The sequence below is a fragment of the Branchiostoma floridae genome, chromosome 8, assembly GCF_000003815.2.
Source record: "Branchiostoma floridae strain S238N-H82 chromosome 8, Bfl_VNyyK, whole genome shotgun sequence".
Classification (NCBI taxonomy): Eukaryota; Metazoa; Chordata; class Leptocardii; order Amphioxiformes; family Branchiostomatidae; genus Branchiostoma; species Branchiostoma floridae.
In genome coordinates this window covers 7168414-7187903 of record NC_049986.1, presented here as the reverse complement: position 1 = coordinate 7187903, position 19490 = coordinate 7168414, and the positions used below count along the sequence as shown (strand labels likewise).

At 41.7% G+C, this 19490-nt stretch overlaps 1 protein-coding gene across 1 annotated transcript in view; it reads right to left on the bottom strand.

Moving 5' to 3' along the window:
- Positions 1 to 19490, bottom strand: part of LOC118421168 (IgGFc-binding protein-like) — a 21050-nt gene that overhangs the window by 382 nt on the left and 1178 nt on the right. The window contains exons 2-8 of the mRNA XM_035828329.1: positions 5752 to 5975; positions 5280 to 5451; positions 3900 to 4153; positions 1385 to 1522; positions 760 to 908; positions 312 to 577; positions 3 to 170 (exon numbers count right to left, since the gene is read on the bottom strand). Of these exons, the coding sequence (XP_035684222.1) occupies positions 3 to 170; positions 312 to 577; positions 760 to 908; positions 1385 to 1522; positions 3900 to 4153; positions 5280 to 5451; positions 5752 to 5975 (1371 nt within the window). The remainder of the gene's footprint in view (positions 1 to 2; positions 171 to 311; positions 578 to 759; positions 909 to 1384; positions 1523 to 3899; positions 4154 to 5279; positions 5452 to 5751; positions 5976 to 19490) is intronic.

The following is a 19490-nucleotide window of genomic DNA, read 5'->3' as shown; positions in this document are numbered from 1 at the left end:
GCAGTTCGTTTGAAGTACGCATTCCTGTCCACTTAGCACGTAGCCTTCATCGCACTCGCAGCCTTCCTCGCAGGGAAGGTTGCAGTTGTCCGGGGCGCTGGGGTTCACGCAGGTCGCAGGGCAGGCGCTTGTGCATGTAGAGTACGCGCTGTTTGCTGGGCACTCCATAGCTACCGAAAATGAAATAGTTCATTACAGCTCTTGGATGTTAGGGAAGCAGAACTTCAACTATCAAATTTACGAAATAGAGAAATCGACAAGTCTGTAAGACCCAAACAACTTAATGGCTTGAGTCTGAGAACAGAACTTACGACAAAGGTCTGCTGTTCGCCAAGAGAAACGAGACACGCCTGCGCGTATACAGGCGTCATAATATGCCTCTAGATTAGCGCAAAGGAAGTCTCCTTGCGGCAGTGCACATGTGTCGAAGACGCAGGTTTTCAGATAAGGACCAGGATCTACAACATCATGGCATACAGCAAACGGGCCGCTCTGATCTTCAAGTAGGTTGCACGGGACCGACTCGTCACACGGTCCTTCTGTTGGAGGTTCACCGGTCGGAGGGTCCCCATCACAACTGAGATGGACAGGAAATGCATACCAATCGAATGGTTAGTTGAAATCATCACAGGCTTCTCTCTGTCATCGAAGGCATAATCCATTTGAAAACACACTGTACTTGATCTATTTGAGAATATTTTGGTCAACTGACATCATCTCTATATGTTATATCATAAAGTATGTATTAATATAACATACGTATTGGTGTTGGTCACCCAGCTATTCCCGAATTCGTTCCAGTTCGAGGCGAAGTTCCCATCTGGCATCTCCTTGTCATCGCTCTGTATACCGTTGTAGTTACCGCACAGTCCACACACCCTATTCCGGTAGTGACTTGCAACCTCCACCTGTAGCAATGTTGAAATAGCATCATGATTCCCTTATCAAAAACTTACTTGGTATAACAGGGCATTGACTTTTGTTATGTAAGCTATTCTGATCTGCCGTATGACGACAGATTGTCAACACGTAAAATTGCCCAAACCGTCTGCTCTCAATATGTCAGGATGTATGGCTTGAAGTTTTAATTCTTGAGATAATCGCACATTTGTTTCCTCGACTTCCCCATAAAATTATATGTATTACTGGGGAAAATTTAGTTGTGTAGCCATGCACCTCACCACTGACACAACTCTGAGCGGGCACATGGCCAGTGTAATTGATACTTCCCTCGTGCCTTGAGTACACATACTGGCATTGACATGCACATTGCGATGTAATGCCTCAGAGTCCAACTAATACAATGAGAAACAATGGCATTACACAATATTATTATCAATCATGCTCGCAACATGCCAGATGGAGCTGTCTGTACTGTTCTCACCTTAATGTCCCAGACCCCACTGTAGAAAATCACCACACATAATTCTGTCAACTCTACTCGGACGAAGTTGCCGCTCAGTGTGACCGCGATCTTGCCATTTGCTAGGTTGAAGGGAGGCAAACGAGACGGTCCGTTCACCTTGTTTGAGGAAAACAAACAACAGATTGTTATTGAGAAGCAGATGAAATAGCACAGCATATCAAACTAGAAAAGCCTACATTTGCTCGGAAGCAAACACAGTACATTCCACCCACCACCATCCCCATGCAAAAAATGGACCATTCCAAATTTGAAATTAAAAAAACGTTCCCCCTTGCGGGCTCTTCTGTTGTATCTCATCAGGTTACATAGGTCAGTTCAAAACACCTCAACACAAAAAGGACTATAATATAACTAGATTTTGGTGACCTCATACCTCCATGAAATATTTAGAGCTTTTGTAGATGTTATGCAAATGACATGCGCATTTACATAATTTATGCATGGCGATGTTCATCGTTGATTAGCTTACACATTGTCAAAAGTAACAACAATTCCATCATTTATCAGTAAGCCCTTTTTCCATTTTTGCATTAATCATGCAAATCAGTTTAGTTTTGCATTAATTATGCAAATAATTTCATTTTATATTCCACCCATTATGAATTACATGTGTTACATTTAGTGAAGGAATTATATAAGTTCCTCATTAATTATCCAAATCAAGTCCCAATTTGCATAACATGCACAGCGTTGTGTACATCTTTGCCTAAGATACCTGCATGCCCAAAATAATAGAAATCCGTCGTTCCTTTCTTCAGTTATAATCTCTTTGGAATGTTTTGACAAAAATGCAGCTTTAGTTCCTTAAATTCAATGTTAGGGAACTTGCCCCACCTAAGCTTATCTTGAAGGTGAAAGCTACCCGCCACCTAAATGTCAAGACCGTATCATGTCCGGGACAAGAGTTGAAGAGATACATTGAAAAAACTGCTATGATAGAATATTCTCATCAATTATGCAAATAACTTGCTAGATTGAACTTTTAGTGCAGTTCTCCCTGAAAGAGTATACAAATCTCAACACAATTCAGACTTGACAAAACGTCTGTAACCTGTTTTTCTATTATGAAGATTTTAATATGATATTAGTAAAAAGAGCCGCGAGTGGGATATCATCCTCATTATATGCTACAGAAGAAAGGCGTAAGCAGTCCTTACATCCTCACCAACTTTAGAATTTCCTTACTAATAGATAAGCTGTGTTAGCAGCCGTTTTTCTGTTTTACATTCATTTTGCTGAGATGACGAATCCTATCTGAGTGAATGCTGTACATCCCCAACTTGATCTACCTGGGTTCCCCAAAGTGCTTTTTACCTCTTTTTCCCTTTCTTGACAATAGCACAAGGTGTCTTGTGTTCATCACTGGATTGTCTTTCCAGCCAGTAGGATGGCTAATCTTTCTTACACCCTCTTGTGGGGCCGCGTAGCACAGTGGTATAATTGTATTCGGCCCGTGACCGAGAGGTCGCCGGTTCGAATCCGCCTGCCGTGTTACCGGTCTTGTGCCCTAAGGCCTTGGGAAAGGCACTTTACACGACTTTCCTCACTTTACTCAAGTGAAAAATGAGTCGTCCCTCGGATAGGACGTTAAATGGAGGTCCCGTGTGTGGGGAGAGCCATACCCTATGCACGTTAAAGAAACCGCCACATGTGCGAACATCCACCCGAGCGGATCAAACCATTCCGGCCAAAATAGGGGTAGGGAATCTCCCGAGCAGCCCTCGTAACCCCTGCTTCGCCTATTGGGTCAGTTAGTCCTCACTCATATTGAGCAATTGGGCTGGTCTCAATCATGATGTTTCTGACCTAGGGCGAAGAGTTGCTGTTACAGTTCCAATGAATTAATGTAACCCGTAACATTGAGTGGCCTTCAGGCCTTGTTACGTGGTGACCATTGAGTAAAAAAAAAAAATCACGCTACCACACTGTTTCCTCTTGCACTCTAACAAGTTATTCCGAATTCGTGCAGACAACAGACTAAGCTGATTCGATCATGAAGTTGTTGTATATGACAGCAGTCAGTTTATTGCATGAACGACTTCTTCCTCTTAGAACTTGACCATGGAATAAAGCAGCTCAAAAGGTCTCCGTTTAGAATACAATATATTTCACCCATGAGTGAAATGTGGTATGGGTGAAATGTAACCAGCTCCTGCAGTCGCTAGGGCACCCAAACCTATACCACTTACTCTCTACCCTATCTACCACACCACTCAAAGGGCTATCTACCACTCAAAGATCACGACAGTAGCATGCCCAGAATTTGAGATACTAGTACCAAACACGGAAGTCCCACTGCAGTATTGTAGCAAGCTGCTAGGGGCCAAAAATATAATCGTTTCGAGGTCTAATGAAGATACACACACAAACGCTACCGAAAATACAACCTTCTAGCGAAGGTTATAAGCAGGAATCGACCAGGGTACCAGAGGTACTTTCTTAGACAAGTAGAGATTACAGCGAAGCTGCTCACCGTCACAACTTTGCCTTGGTGAATCCCGATTTCGTATCCGTATGCGATGACGTACACTTCACGCACAATTGAAACGGCTTGATTCCAGGTGGCTGGTTCTTGTTGTACTTCCACACTAAAGGTACTGTTAACGTTTACACAGTCCTTGGTGAACGTGTATCTGCATGGGCCTTGGAAATCATACTTCGTTCCCTCGAAGTTGGTGTAGTGTGGATCTCCCCAAGCAGAGCAGACGCCTTTCTTTGTACCGCATACTGTATGAAACGGCATGGTTTTAGGACTATGATTATACAGCAACGTTAACATGACTGGTGAAATGTCTTGAATACTTTTGCCTAGCTTTCTGTTATCTAAGAACAAAAACACTGGTAAAGATTTTGTTTCCTTTCTCTGGCGTAAAAACTAGCAGTAACAAAATCACTAGTGTGATAACAGCAATCATGTATATTATCTGGTTTCATTAACTATTTAAACGAAATCTCAATTAGTATAAGCCGTTTTAATCTATGGTCTTCTCTTTGGCAGAACTCCATTTCGACATTAATGATGCAAAATAACTTTAACATTTATACATGCATGTTTTATGTCAAACTTTGAATATCTTTATCATTATTATAATAGCCACAACCATGGAGTTCCGATCATTTACCAATCAGGAATCATAAGATTTACACTTCAATTATTTGCTCACATTAGTCACAGACTAATCGTCTGTGACCAGATTTTCTTACAATGAAATTCCCTCCCATGTTACAATAGACTTCCCCATTGACCCACATGCATCTGCGGCCACTTTTATTTTGAACATTACATCGTAATGGCAGTCAAAATTCGACGAAAATTGGCTGATTTCGGCAAAAAATCGCGCTAGTCATCATCGAAAATCGATGACACCTCAAGGTTAAAAATGACGCGGTCGTTATGGGCCCAATTTTTGGCGGTCGACAATATCAGGGAAAACTGAAACTATTACAACATGCTAATTTATGAATCTTTAACGTCATCAATAGAAAAAAAATTGAAGCGTAATGAAGTCTGCTATTGGGACAATAAGAAATCGTACGACGATGGAGAAACTTTGTTCAAAATCCATTTCAGCTCTTCTTTCGTCATAGGAGGCACCCCGATTTACTATGATGTACCTGCGATTGACGCAGGTACGCTCTTATGACCTCATCGTACGATGCACTACGATCTTTGTGACCATGGCTTTATATATGTAAACCATTGCTTCTAATCCTTCCCCGACTTACGACGTACTGTGCTTATACCGCACAAAAAAGTTTAAAACCTCCATCGCAGCCAATCGTACAATCCTTGTGACCGGGGCTTTTCGACCATGCCTGAAATGCTGCCCCAAACTCTGATGTTTGAACCTACCTTCCTCGCAAACGTAGTTCTTTAGTTCACTGCAGACGTGGTTGTTCCAATCGTAGCTGAACTGTGGCCGGATCTCGACACATTTCTCTCCGATGAAGTCCGGCTGTCCGGGAGACCAGTCAGCAAAGTCACCAGGTTGCCACAGGCTGCCGTCACTCCAAGTGTACTGTCCCTGTAGATGTGTTCACACATTAAGAAGATAAGATGCAAGTGACGAGATTTACAAAATCTTGATGTTATTCACAAGAGATCTAGATCCCAGTAAATAAACGGACAGAAGTTGTCTAAAGAATCATCACCTATACAATATTCTGAGAATCGTGTCATTAAAATAGTTCTACCAACCTTTATTGCACTAACTACGTACTTACAACAGGCCAAAAAGCCTGGAATTCATGCATGTGCATCCTAAAAATAGATACATAGATGATAAAAAACAACATATAAAGAGATGGGGATAATACAAACTTACAGGAGGACCGGCCAGTTCATCCAGTCCTATCCAAGTTTCGGCTCGGTGGGTGGTTTTGATGCGGTCGACGATGAATGTGTTCAGTGCAGCATCTTTGATGACAACCAAACGGGCGCCTTCCCCCTCGCAGATCTGCCGGGCAGCCTGGTAGGTTTGACGATCAGCAGAGAACCGCAGGCACGGCCCGCTCTCCAGCGCGCGTTCGTAGTTTGCCGGACATAAACCTGTGGATGGCAGTGTCTAAAGTCAGTCGATTCATTGATTCATTGATTCCTTTCCTTTCTTTCTTTCTTTCATTCATTGATTCATTCATTGATTCATTCATTCATTCATTCATTCATTCATTCATTCATTCATTCATTCATTCATTCATTCATTCATTCATTCATTCATTCACTTCCATGAAATGTCATGGAGGTTATATTTACCTTCGCCAGAATGACTAAGGTTATGTTTTAGGCGTGTACGTCTGTCTGTGTGTGTGTGTGTGTGTGTGTGTGTGTGTGTGTGTGTGTGTGAACAGCATAACTCAAGAAACCTTGGGTGGACCCTGATGATATTTGGGAGGTGGGTAGGGGTCAGGAAAACGAAGGTCAAGTTCGATAATGGGCCCCCTAGCGGCTTGCTAAGGTACTTCATTTTTTATATCTCGTGTTCTGGACATGCTGTGGTCGTAATGTTTGGGTGGTAGATAGCCCTACGGACAGAGAGTAGGTGCTGTGATTTTTATGAACTGCAGGCGCCGATTATCTGTCAAACTTTGGGCGAGAATAGCTCAATAACGTGTTGACTGATTGTCATGATTTTTGGTATGTACATAGCATAAGAGATGAATTACATAATGAAATAGTAATAATGCAAATCAACAGCTAACTTGCATATTTAATAAGGAAAGTTTATAAATCCACTGCATTCCATGATAGGACTTTAAACTTGTCACATATGTAACTGAGAAAGAAAGAAATGTCGATAGATATCAATCATGCAAATTACGACCTCATTTGCATAATCAATGAGAAAATATTATAATTCCATAGTGGAAAATGATGGGAAATTCCCACTTATACCATCATGAAGCTTATTGAAGGTGAACATTATTAGACATAAATCATGCAAATTAGTTAAATATTTACATACTTAGTGAGGAAACAGTAAATGGCCTTCTCTGCTACGATAAGACTTTCATGCTTTGGACTAATTCCTCTTAAATAAAGACAAGGATCAACCGAGACAAATAATGCAAATCAGGACCATATTTGCATAATCAAATGGCAAATTTATAAATACTTCACTCGAAAAGATTCAAACCATGTGGCGAAGGTATGAGGTCGTGGAACTCTAGTTTCACTAGCGTTTTTGTGTACGTGTGTGTTTGTTTGTTTGTGTGTGTGTGTGTGTGTACGTGTGTGTTTGTGTGTGTGTGTGCGTGTGTGTGTCTATGTCTGTGAACAAGATAACTCCAGAACGACTCGGTGGATTGGTTTTATTCTTTGTGTGTTGGTGGGGTGGGGTGTAAGCTGAAAATGATTAGATTTTGGGCTCCCTGGCGGCTTCCCTTTGTACTGCAGCGTAACTTCCGGTTTTGCTATCTCGTGTTCTGAACAAGCTATGGTGACGATTTTTGTATGTTAAATAGCTCTTGTGCTCAGAAAAAAGTGACATAAGTTTAGGCCTCCTAGCGGCTAGTTTTGGGATAACAGGGGCATTTTTGTCAAAAACGTCTGAAGGAGATAACTCAAGAAGCGAATAACGGATTTTCATGATTTTTGGTATGTAGGTACCGTAGACAATGTTGTACAAAATAAGATAATAATTATGCAATATAGGATCACATTTGCATGATTAATGAGAATATTTTATCATAGCAATTTTTTCAATGTATCTCTTGTCCCGAACATGAAATTGTCTTGACATTTGGCTTTGACAAAGTGGGGCAAGTTTCAGCCTCCTAACATTCAATTTTCGAACTGCAGGGGCGTTTTTGTCAAGAGGATAACTGGAGAAAGGAACGGCGGATTTCCGTAATATTATTTCTTATCTTCCTGACGGACAAAATGTGTTACTGCCTACCGTTCCTGACAGACACTTCATCATTTCCTACCGCTCCTGAGGGACTGAATATGTTTATTTTCTACCGTTCCTAAGTTCCTAACGGACTAAATTTGTTCATTTTCTACCGCACCACCTGACGGACGAACAGTAACTGTACTTGGCGGACTAAATTTGTTCCTTTTCTACCGTTCATGTTTTCTACCGTTCCTGGTGGACAGAATTTGTTCATTTTGTACCGTTCCTGGCGGATCAAATGGCGTCATTTTTTACTGTTCCAGTCGGACAGAATGACTCTACAACATATGATATTTTGTAGCAGTTTTGCCCTTTTTCCCTTTGTGCCCACAGATAAACATCTTCATAGCAACCCTAAATGCTACAGAAGGAATTCACCGACTAGCATCATGGAACCTAACAAGCACGGACCCTGTTCGCGGACGTATTGGAGTGTGCGCCGATATCACCCAAGAAAAACAGACAACCAATGAAGCACCACAAGGAAATAAATAGCAAGAATCACACAAACACGTATGATTCAAAACACACAAATAAATAAAAACCCTCACACAAAACATAACTTTCATCACACAATAAGAGCTAAGTAAAAGAAAGGCCTGCACTGTGTAGTCACAATCAGTCAGTCTACCCTAAGAGTCTACCGTGCCCAAAGAACGGAAATTCTGTCTTTGCGATCTTTAGCATTGATGTGTTAGATATAGTCTCTATAAAATGACATCTAACAAAACCTATATCAACTACATTCCCAAGCATATTCATTATTGTAAAAAGTTTTGGCGTGGCATTTTGGTCTTGAATGACATCTAGAAAACTTATTTGAAGTATCTTGAATAAGCTGTAATAGTGTGTACAAACTACGGTCTATTCTATGTCCCAACCATTAGTTACAATCCCTTCCTGCTATACACTTGTGCCGTAAGGTGTGGACTAAAATGAATTCCCTAGGGAATGCGTGCGTGGAATAATCAGAATTCCTGACAACGGCTCCGCCCCTGAGACGACGCCAAAAATGACTCAGAGAACAGGAGACACCATACACAACTGCGATACGCCGTACATCAGATATGGTCGGTATGAAACGATGTAGAGATCAGGAGACACCAGAGACTACTTCAAAACGCCGTGCATCAAATAGAGCCGGCATGAAACGATGTAAAGAATAGGAGACACCAGAGACTTCTTCAAAACGCCGTGCATCAAATAGAGTCGGCATGAAACGATGTAGAGATCAGGAGACACCAGAGACTACTTCAAAACGTCGTGCATCAATTAGAGTCGGCATGAAACGATATAGAGAACAGGAGACACCAGAGACTTCTTCAAAACGCCGTGCATCAAATAGAGTCGGCATGAAACGATGTAGAGATCAGGAGACACCAGAGACTACTTCAAAACGTCGTGCATCAATTAGAGTCGGCATGAAACGATGTAGAGAACAGGAGACACCCAACACAGTCATGGGGAAACAACATGGAGCTTGATGAGGTGCCGCCTCAGTTGAAAGATCTGCTGCCATTGGAGCTGAGACTCATCAACCATTCATGAAACTGCTTGGATTGCCAAGAGGAGGACAGAAAGCCATACACGGTAGTGCCGTGAATGTTCCAACTAAATTACAGACAGTCATATCACTTTTACCGAGACTTCCAACAACAGCTGAGGTGGTGCCACTGAAGTTGAAGCGACGTCTTTGCTATCATTACATAAATGAGTACATTCGTCCCAAGAAAGTTGTGGATGCCCTGTTATGGCTGAAGGACAACAACCCCTTCTACAAGGATATCACCATCGGAGGCAAGGCCAACCCTATCGGCGAACTCCAGGACTTCATGATTCGTATAGAATTTCAAGCCAGAGGATCCCCCCACGCCCATACCATTCTTTCCATGAAGGATGCTCCAAAACTAAATGTAAACAGCGACAAGGACATCATCGCCTTCATCAACAAACATCAAACGTGTGCAATTCCAGATGAAGAACAAAGTGACGTGCCGAAAAGGAGGGGGTGTAGGTTAAAATTCCCCCACCAGCCTAGCAAAGAGACGGTGATTGCCCGGCCTGATCAGGAAGAACTGACCGATGTTAAAAAGAAGCAGAAGGGCGTGCTCAGCAAAGTAAGATCAGTTATGGAAGACAAAAATATTCCAGAAGACATTTCCATACAGGAATTGTTACAGAAAGCTGGGGTAACGGCAGATGCATATGAACATGCATTGAAGGTTGCAACATCAGCGAAAATCCTCCTACAGCGACATCCATCAGAGAGAAACATCAATCAATACAACCCTAAAATTTTGACAACTTGGAGGGCTAACATGGATCTTCAGTTTATTTTAGACCCGTATTCTTGTATCATGTACATCACGAATTACATGCTTAAGAGCGAAAGAGCCATGAATGAGTTGTTAAGGAGAGTGGCAGAGGAAAGCAGAGGTGATGACTTGAAATCTAAACTGACAAAGGTTGGTTCAGCATTCCTGAACAATAGAGAACTGAGTGAACAAGACGCTGCTTGGACGCAGACATCTCTACCTCTGCATAGAGCAAGCAGAACAAGAGTGTTTGTCAACACAGCTCCAAAAGAGAAAAGGGTGTCAATGCTCAAGCCCCAGAGTGTCCTCCAAGACATGGCTGATGAGGATGGCAACATATTCTGCACATCCCTCACTGACAGATACGAGTCCAGGCCAAATATCCTGAAGGACATGTCCCTCATAGAGTTCGCAGCTACATATAAAACAGGTGGATAGGACACAGCCGATGGGGTCTTATCCACATCCCAGACGTCCGCCATAGCAGCAGTGAAGACGCCACTTGCAGCGGAGAGACAGATGAAGAGGACAGCAACCAGTATCCACCTGTTAGCTTAAGACATGGGTCAGATGAGAAAGCGCAAGTGACACTGCATTGTCAGGCATGTATAGCTTTGTACATTGATCCAATTTCAGGCGTTTCATATCTCTGTTACTTTAATGAAAAGTACATATCAAATTATCAATACTTAACATTATGCTTATCATTTGCAGATTCCACAAAGAGAAAAATGACGGAGAAGAACGATATAACCTCCTAATGTTGTACTATCCGTGGCGACACGAAGACGTTGATCTTAAAGCCGGCTTCTCATCGTTCAAAGACCACTACGATAGTGTAAAGGACACTGTTCACGTCGATGAAGCCAAGTTCAGTGCACATGTAGAAGCAATCGAAGAAGCTTATGAAAATCTGAAACGCAATGGCCCTCCAGAAGACGTATGGGACAGTGTTGCACCAAATGTGGAATATCAACAAGCAGAACAACTAGCTGAAGGGACAACTACACAGAATGACTTGCGTGAATAGGACGACCGCGACAACATAGACTTAGCACCACATACGAACACCAATGATCATTATGAACTTTATAGGCGGTTCTCCACAGAGTTGAATACAACATCATTAACATCATCCACATATAGAAGCATGATGCGATCTTTGAATCCTGCACAAATGGAAGTTGTCCGCTTCTACCGGAAGTGGTATAAAGATTCAATATATACGCACTGCAACATTGCGTATACTGAGAGGACAGATATGACACAACCTGGATTAGAGGCACTTTTCTGCCAAATCCAGCTGCCCTTTACCAAACCTATTGTTGTTGGTTCTATCTACAGACCTCCAAATGCCACAGTGGATTTCTACTCACTGCTAAGAGACAGTCTAGAGACCTGGAGCACCTGCACTCCAAACTCAGAACTGTTCCTGCTTGGGGACATGAATATTGACCTAATGAATATTGACCTAAGTAACACAGACACGTCAGGAGCCAGACACATCACAAACCTTAGCCAGGAATACCAGATACAGCAGGTAATAGATAAGCCTACAAGAGTGCTACAACAATTGAGTACTATAATTGATCACATTTACTGTAGTGACTTACAACAGGTGTGTGAGCATGGTGTAGTGCATTCCACCCTTTCGGACCACTATGCCGTGTTCTGTGTCAGGAAGGCAAAGCGACCTAAATCAGCACCTAGATATATCACCTCACGTAAGTTCTCCAACTTTGATGAGAACAATTTCCTGACCCATCTTAGAACACTAAACTGGGACAGTGTCCTACAGTCCACTTGTGTGGAGGAAGCCTGGGGACTGTTTAGGTCTCTCTTCATCACTGTTAGTGATTTACATGCCCCATACATATCTAAACGCACTAAGGCAAATCAGCCTAAATGGCTCACACCTGACCTTCGGCGACTGATGCATGACAGAGATAGCACTAAGGCGAGAGCCCGTAGGACATGTGCTACTGTAGACTGGGAAGGATATAAAGCCAAAAGAAACCATGTCAACAAATCGGTCAAACAGGCCAAAGCAGAGTACTGTCAACAAAAACTCAAAGAAAATATGTCAAACTCAAGTAAGTTATGGGCAACAATAAAGGAGGTGCTACCAAACAAAACCCTGTTGTTACCAAGTCACTACATTGGGGAGGGCAGTTCTACAAGGACCCATCTAGCATAGTATCCTGTTTCAACAACTTCTTTGTTTCCATTAGAAACAAGTTAGCTGAGAAGTTCACGAAACAGACAGGTAACTTAGTTTGCCCAGACAAGTACAAGAAGCTAACATCCACTTTCGTCTTCAAGAAGGTAACAGAAGTTACTATGTATGGCAAGCTCAGAGTCTTAGGGACTAACAAGGCCACAGGGTTAGACAAGATACACTCATGACTGCTGAAAGCAGCAGCACCGTATATATGCAAACCTATGGCCCACATATTTAATCTGTCTCTCTCATTCTGGTATCATGGAAGACAGCTAAGGTGACCCCAATGCAAAAGGGGGGGGGATAAAGAGGATCCGAATAATTTTAGGCCTATATCTGTTCTTCCAGTCATCATGAAAGCTTTTGAAAAAGAGGTACATGGTCATGACGTCAGTTCCTGGAATATCTCCACCGTCATAGCATTCTCTCTGAACAGCAGTCTGGTTTCCGGCCGGGTCATTCCACAGCTACTACATTACTGGATGTCACTGACTATGTGTATCAAAACATTGACAGTGGAAACCTAGTGGGGGCTGTGTTTTTAGACCTGAAAAAAGCTTTTGATACAGTAGATCATCCCCTGTTACTGAAGAAATTGTCCTGGATTGGGGTCAAAGATGTAGAACTCAAATGGTTCACTTATTATTTCTCTGATAGACAGCAGACAGTATCTCTAGACGGTTGTGTATCTGATTATCTCTCAGTGACAGTAGGCGTGCCACAAGGGTCAATCCTTGGGCCATTGTTATTCATCATGTTTATAAATGATTTACCTGATTGTATCTCCAAAGTATGTCTCTATGCTGATGATACGGCAACTTTTTGCTCCAGCAATGACACTAGGTACATTGAAGACACTCTGAACTCCGAACTCTCCAATATAGCCACATGGTTCCAGTTAAATCATTTGACCATAAATGCTTCAAAGACCAAGTGGGTGCTTTTTGGGAGCAGTGGAAAGCTAAAGAAAGCACATCCAGTGTTAATCAAAATTGGTCTAGAGTCAATTGAAATGAGTGGCTTCATTTGAATACCTAGGGCTTATTCTTGATGACAAATTAACATGCAATGAACATATTGATAAACTCTGCTCAAAAATAACCCGACGAGTAGGTTTACTCAGACGACTTAGACCCTGCTTCACTGTAAATATAGCTGACATGTTGTAGAAAGCAATGGTACTCCCCCTCCTGGACTACTGTGACACCGTGTGGGATAGCTGCGGAGTGGGGAGACAACAACAACTCCAAGTGCTACAGAACCGAGCTGCCAGGGTAGTTCTGCAACTGAACCTACAGACCAGCAGTGTCCTCGACCTTCATGAGAAGCTCAGCTGGGAGTACCTCACAGGGAGAAGGCGGGATCATGTGTGCATAATGGTTTACAAGTGTATCAATGGGCTAGCACCAACATACCTCTCATCCACCTTCTCTCACAACCACAGCTTTCACAATTACCAAACCAGACATCACTCCTATACAAACCCTTTTTTCAAGACTACAACAGGACAACGTACATTTGCCTACAGAGGTGCTCAACACTTTAACTCACTACCAGCTGACATTAAACAAGTTCCAACCCTGAAGTTATTCAAATCAGCTCTGAAACTCCATACACATTCACAGTAGTGACCTCTGACCTCCTGACCAAATTGTAGACCTGGATCAGATTTAAGGATTGTGATTTTGATTTGTCAGTCGTTTCAATGTTTCATTTGTATTCATATGTTCCGAAGTGTAATCTCTATTTAATTTCTTTGTAACATGCTTTTATTTCCTTGTATGTAAATACTGGGCCCTATTGAAAACCAGTTTCTCTAAACTGAATAGGCTACTCATGCGTTTGAAAATAAACAAACAAAACAAACAAACAAACAAATGTAACATCATTGATTTATCTGTTCTAAGCAATGCCACTCTAAACTTGTATCTAAAAAGTGATTTATTTTACTTCTTATTCTCGGTCTTCTACATGCATATTATATGAAATCTTGTGCAACTGTTAGATTTGAGAGAGATTGTATGAGAGAAAAGAACAAGTTAAAGATATGCCAGACAGATTCGTTGAATTCACTTATATGCCATTGTTATTGTCACGACTGGATGGACATTACTTTAAACCTTAGCTTTCCAGACCTACATGCGGTGCTTACCTTTAACCACGGGTCAAAAACGACCAATTACAGGGGCTGGCATCTTGACCAATCACGAATGCTCTAAGGATGTCAAGTGATCGTTCGGGAAATCTGATTTGATAGCTATGGAATAACGGTGAGGTCGGAACACATTCATTGTCTTTAAGTCAACAAAAAGGACATGGCGTCGCCATGGACAATACGGGTGGGAAATCTGTGACCATTCAGCTGCCTCACATATCTACCTTTTACCCCTGCCAAAATCAGAAAGTTTATATTATTAAGAGGCGAAGACACAGCCTTGGCTAAATGAGGAAACCGGTGGTAGGAGGACAAGTTCAATAGGGCAAAATTATTTCTTGAATCGGATTTATCACAGGGAGTACTCGAGTGAATGGGAAGGCAAAACAGGTACAAATGCACCTTAAGTTGGACGCTGCCCTCTTGCACATAAAAACACATACATGGCACAACATATAGACTATACAATAATATATATGACAATCTTTTTTAATATATATACAATAGTAGCATCATCATAACATTATCAAAATATGCATTAGTTACTAGCATTAGGCACAATCTCTAGTACAATGGCACAAAAAGAAAAAAAAAACGTGCGAAACTAGCGCGGTCTTGATGCTTCAACCACAGCAAGTGGTCCAGGTACAGGGAAGATCGATACAGTAGATGGTACCAAATCTGTTGTATGTAGCCTTCTAAAGTTTTCGTTTAAATGATGTCACTTCAGACTGATGTGCTGCTAACTCGCCGAAACAACTGATTTTAGTGTGTAGTTTGTGAACGAACAAGATGTGGAAATATTTCACTATATCAAACAGATACATAGATCCTTTTTAGCAAGAGAAAAAAAGAAATGATCTTTTAATTCTGTCTTTACCTGCATGAAAAATGCATGTATATTTTTCGGTTTCGTGGTCTGTGTGTTTTGGTGCGTTACCGGCGATATATCTCCTGTTGGGGAAGGGCTATTGCAATGATATTTAGTACATTGGTTGGTGGCGGTGGCCAAACGGTCAGGTTTGATTTGGGGCCTAATTGACTTTGAACCTGGTACAGAATGTTGATTTTTTGTGTGAATTCGGGGTTAGCTTTATTATCTGTAATAACAATTTTTTCCAATAACGTGTAACATTTGTACTGTATGGGCAGGTGGAACATTTACAGGTGCCAACTATGCAAATTAGGGTTTGTATAGTTAATATGACTATTCCATGATTCCTTGGTAAATAATACTTTCATTTCATGTGTGTGATATGTGTAACTTAGTTAGTTAAAGGTGTACATTACCATGCATAGATTAGGATGTAAATGTGATAGCCATTTGTATAATTCATTATCAAATGGAATTCTGCCAAAGGTACAGATTATTATATGTATAATTTTTTCTATCAGTTTGGTAAAGAAGACCATCATTTAAAATGGATTAACAGCCATATTTGCATAATCAGCCAAATTCGCATAATCATGCAGACAAGATAAATTAAGAAATTTACAAAAACTGAATATTTCATGTAAGTATGAGGTCTCCGAACTTTTGTTTGGTATTGTTTTTGATCTGACTCAAGTGACTCAACAAATACAGTTTGGCGAATATAGAACTGAAATGCGTCAGGCACTGGTATTTTCAACATCATGCTGTAATTCTCTTCGCCAAGAAGAGTATGAGATTGCTGACTTGGGTCTGTATGTAGGTCAACAGCAAATAACTCCAGAAATTGTGGATGGGACTTTGTGATTTTTGGTAGGTGTGTAGCGGTTGTCAAAAGGAATCCCAAGTTAGAAAACGGTTTACCTGGCGTTTTCCTACGGTACTGCAGCAAGCTTGGTATGTTTTTGGGGTTTGTTTTGGGCAGCATAAGTCAAAATGCAGCTGGGCGATTTTCACGATACTTGGTAGGTGTGTAGCAATTTTGGAGAGGAAGGTCAAGTGCGAAAATGGTTTACCTAGCTCTTACCTACGGTGCTGTAGCGGGATTTGTATGTAAGTGCGTTTGTCTGTATGCAAGATAACTCGAAAACCCTTGAATGGATCCCGATGATATTTGGTAGGTGGGTGGGTGTCAGGAAAACGAAGGTCAAGTTCGATAATGGGCCCTCTAGTGGCTGCCTAAGGTACTGCAGCAAAACTTTTAAATTAGACACTTCGTGTTCTGGACAGGCTGTGGTCATGATTTTTGAGTGTTAGATAGCCCTTGGGACAGAGAGTAAGTGCTGTGAGTTTGGACCCCCTAGCGGCTTTTTGGGAACTGCAGGCACCGATTTCCTTTCAAACTTTGGACGAGAATAACTCAAGAACATGTTGACGGATCATCGGGATTTTTGGTATGTACATAGAATGAGTGATGACTTACACAATGTAATACTTATTATGCAAATCAGCAGATAATTTGCATAATTAATGAGGAACGTTCATAAATCCATTCCAACAGCATATAACTCAAGAATCTGTGTATGGATTTTCATGATATTTGGCATTTGAGTAGCGTTTGCAGAAAGGAAGGTTGTGTTCGAAAATAGTTGGCATATCATTTTCCGTTAGGACGGTAGCGGGCCGAGTGTGTGCGTCCGTTTGTTTGTGTAATGCATAACTCGAGAAGCCTTGAAAGGATCCTGATAATATTTGGTAGGTGGGTAGGGGTCAGAACAACGAAGGTCGAGTATGATAGTGGGCCCCCTAGAGGCTTCCTAAGGTACTGCAGCAAAACTTCAATTTTTTACATCTTGTGTTCTGAACATGCTGTGGTCGTGATTTTTAAGTGGTAGATAGCCTAAGTGACGACTTACATAATGTAATGCTAATTATTCAAATCAACAGCTAATTTGCATAATTAATGAGGAAAGTACAGAAATCCACTGAATTCCATAATAGGACTTTCAAACTTGTTTGCATTGTTTTTGGCTGAAAGGTACTTTAGATAATAATCTACATGGAAAGATGCATTTAGTTGTAATTAGTGGCCAATTAACAGAAATAAACTGTTTTCTATATATATATATATCATTTTGACCTATATCTATAGACACAGATGTTACACAGATGTTTTGCTGGAGGTTCTTGTGAGCTGGACGCTGTTACACTGGGGACAAAACCTCTGGAAGGCATGAAATTCTGATTGACCAGGCATGGTACCAGGTCATCTGTGATCACAGACTTGTACTACTTAGTGATACATGAATAAGACCTTAAACTTAAAGTCTTCAATAAAGGCATGATTATTTGGAGAAGAGATGTGTTTGTCAAACTCTAGTTAGAAATATTTACACTGTACGAGCACAATCACATAAACTGAACAAAGAGGTGTAATGTTTGCTGCACACTCAAATATACCAAATGTTCAAAGCCTTTATCTGTTAACAGAGTGCAAAATACAGGAAGTCTATTTTGAATTTCACCATTCAGATGCCAGGCCGAAAACTTAATGTCCCTTTTCAGCGGCGGCCAAAAAAAAATGTTAGGGTAGGTCGGGTAATTGGAATTCGAAACTCGACATTTCGTTTCGGCCTAAGACATTCAACTTGCACGGATCCTGCATCATATTTGATTTCATTTATTTGTCAGCTCGATCACTCTTGTTACAGAAAATCGTCAACATTTCCTTGCGCCATGTGTTGATTTGTGCTGTTATTGTTGTAAGGCTATTAAGTGGGGCCGCGTGGCGCAGTGGCAGCATATTCGGCTCGAGACCGAGAGGTTGCGGGTTCGAATCCGACTGCAGTGTCACCGATCTTGTGCCCTTGGGAAAGGCACTTTACACGACTTTACTCACTTAACTCATGATCAGGTGTAAATGAGTATCTTAGTAGCTGCGGCTAGTGGTCTTGGCGGGGCTTTGTGGCCGAGACAGGCCTTAGGGGCATGTTCGGGCATGAGCGGCATCCGCCATGGCACACGGGGTAGGAGGAACCCCTTACATCCTTGGTCGGAAGTCCTCCAAGGAAACGGATACTTCGAAAAGCAAAGCTGCATCTGCTGAAGCCGTCTCACATGTGTCATACAGTTCTGTCCCTGTGAGACTTAGTGCTCCAGTAGACGAGAGGGTGGAGAAGGAATTGCACACCCATCCTTCACCATAAAAAGTCATGTGCAGGTCAGGTAAAACAGGTATGTCTGCCTGCTCATCTGTCGAACCGACAGGAGAACCATAAAAAAGGCTATTATATGGATAACATCCGCGAGTGCATCGATTTTGGGCCGTTTCAAAAAAATCGACCATATTGTAAATCGTACAAAGCAGCTGTAAAAACATAAACACATATATGCCGAAGATTGAAAAAAAAAAAGGATCAGAAAACAGATAACTAATGGCATAGCATGCCAAAGTAAGTATAAGTCAAAGAATAAGATGTGAAAGACCAAAAATGAAAAAAAATCTATTGTTGGTAGGGTTGGGTACCAGTACAGAAAATTCAGGTATGGGTCCGGTTCAGGTTAAGAGGACCAGGTCCGGACCTGAACCTACCCTGATTGCAACTTGTGAATTGGCGATACTCAAAAGAATGGTCAATTTTGCTACAAAGGAATCTGTTTGGTGGTGTATCCCACTCCCACTGGTGTCTTCTTGTAAACAAGGCAAGCTGTCTCTGTACCTTTGACTGTAGAAACTTGTTATAAATGACTATAAACTCTATTAGACTTCGCTCTTGTTATTTTCTCGGTCCGATTAGGTCCAAAACGCCTGCCGATAGAGTGTGTTCATTTTGTGCACTCACTTATCGGTCATGTCAGGGTAGTACTATTTCATCTTTGGATCCCTTTAACTGGGGAGCTCCCTGGGTGGTTAACCAGGCGTCTCCGTAAGAGGGTGCGAGTGATCCCCTGACCGATTCCTCGGTAGCTCCGTGGCAGATCAATGGGTGGCATCCTTGGTCATTCGCGGGCTGCTCTCGGTCGAGTCCTAAGCGGCTCCCTGAGCCACTCCTGGGTGATTCCGGGCCAATTTCTGGGCAGATTTTGAGTGATTCTGGGACGTCTCCTGTC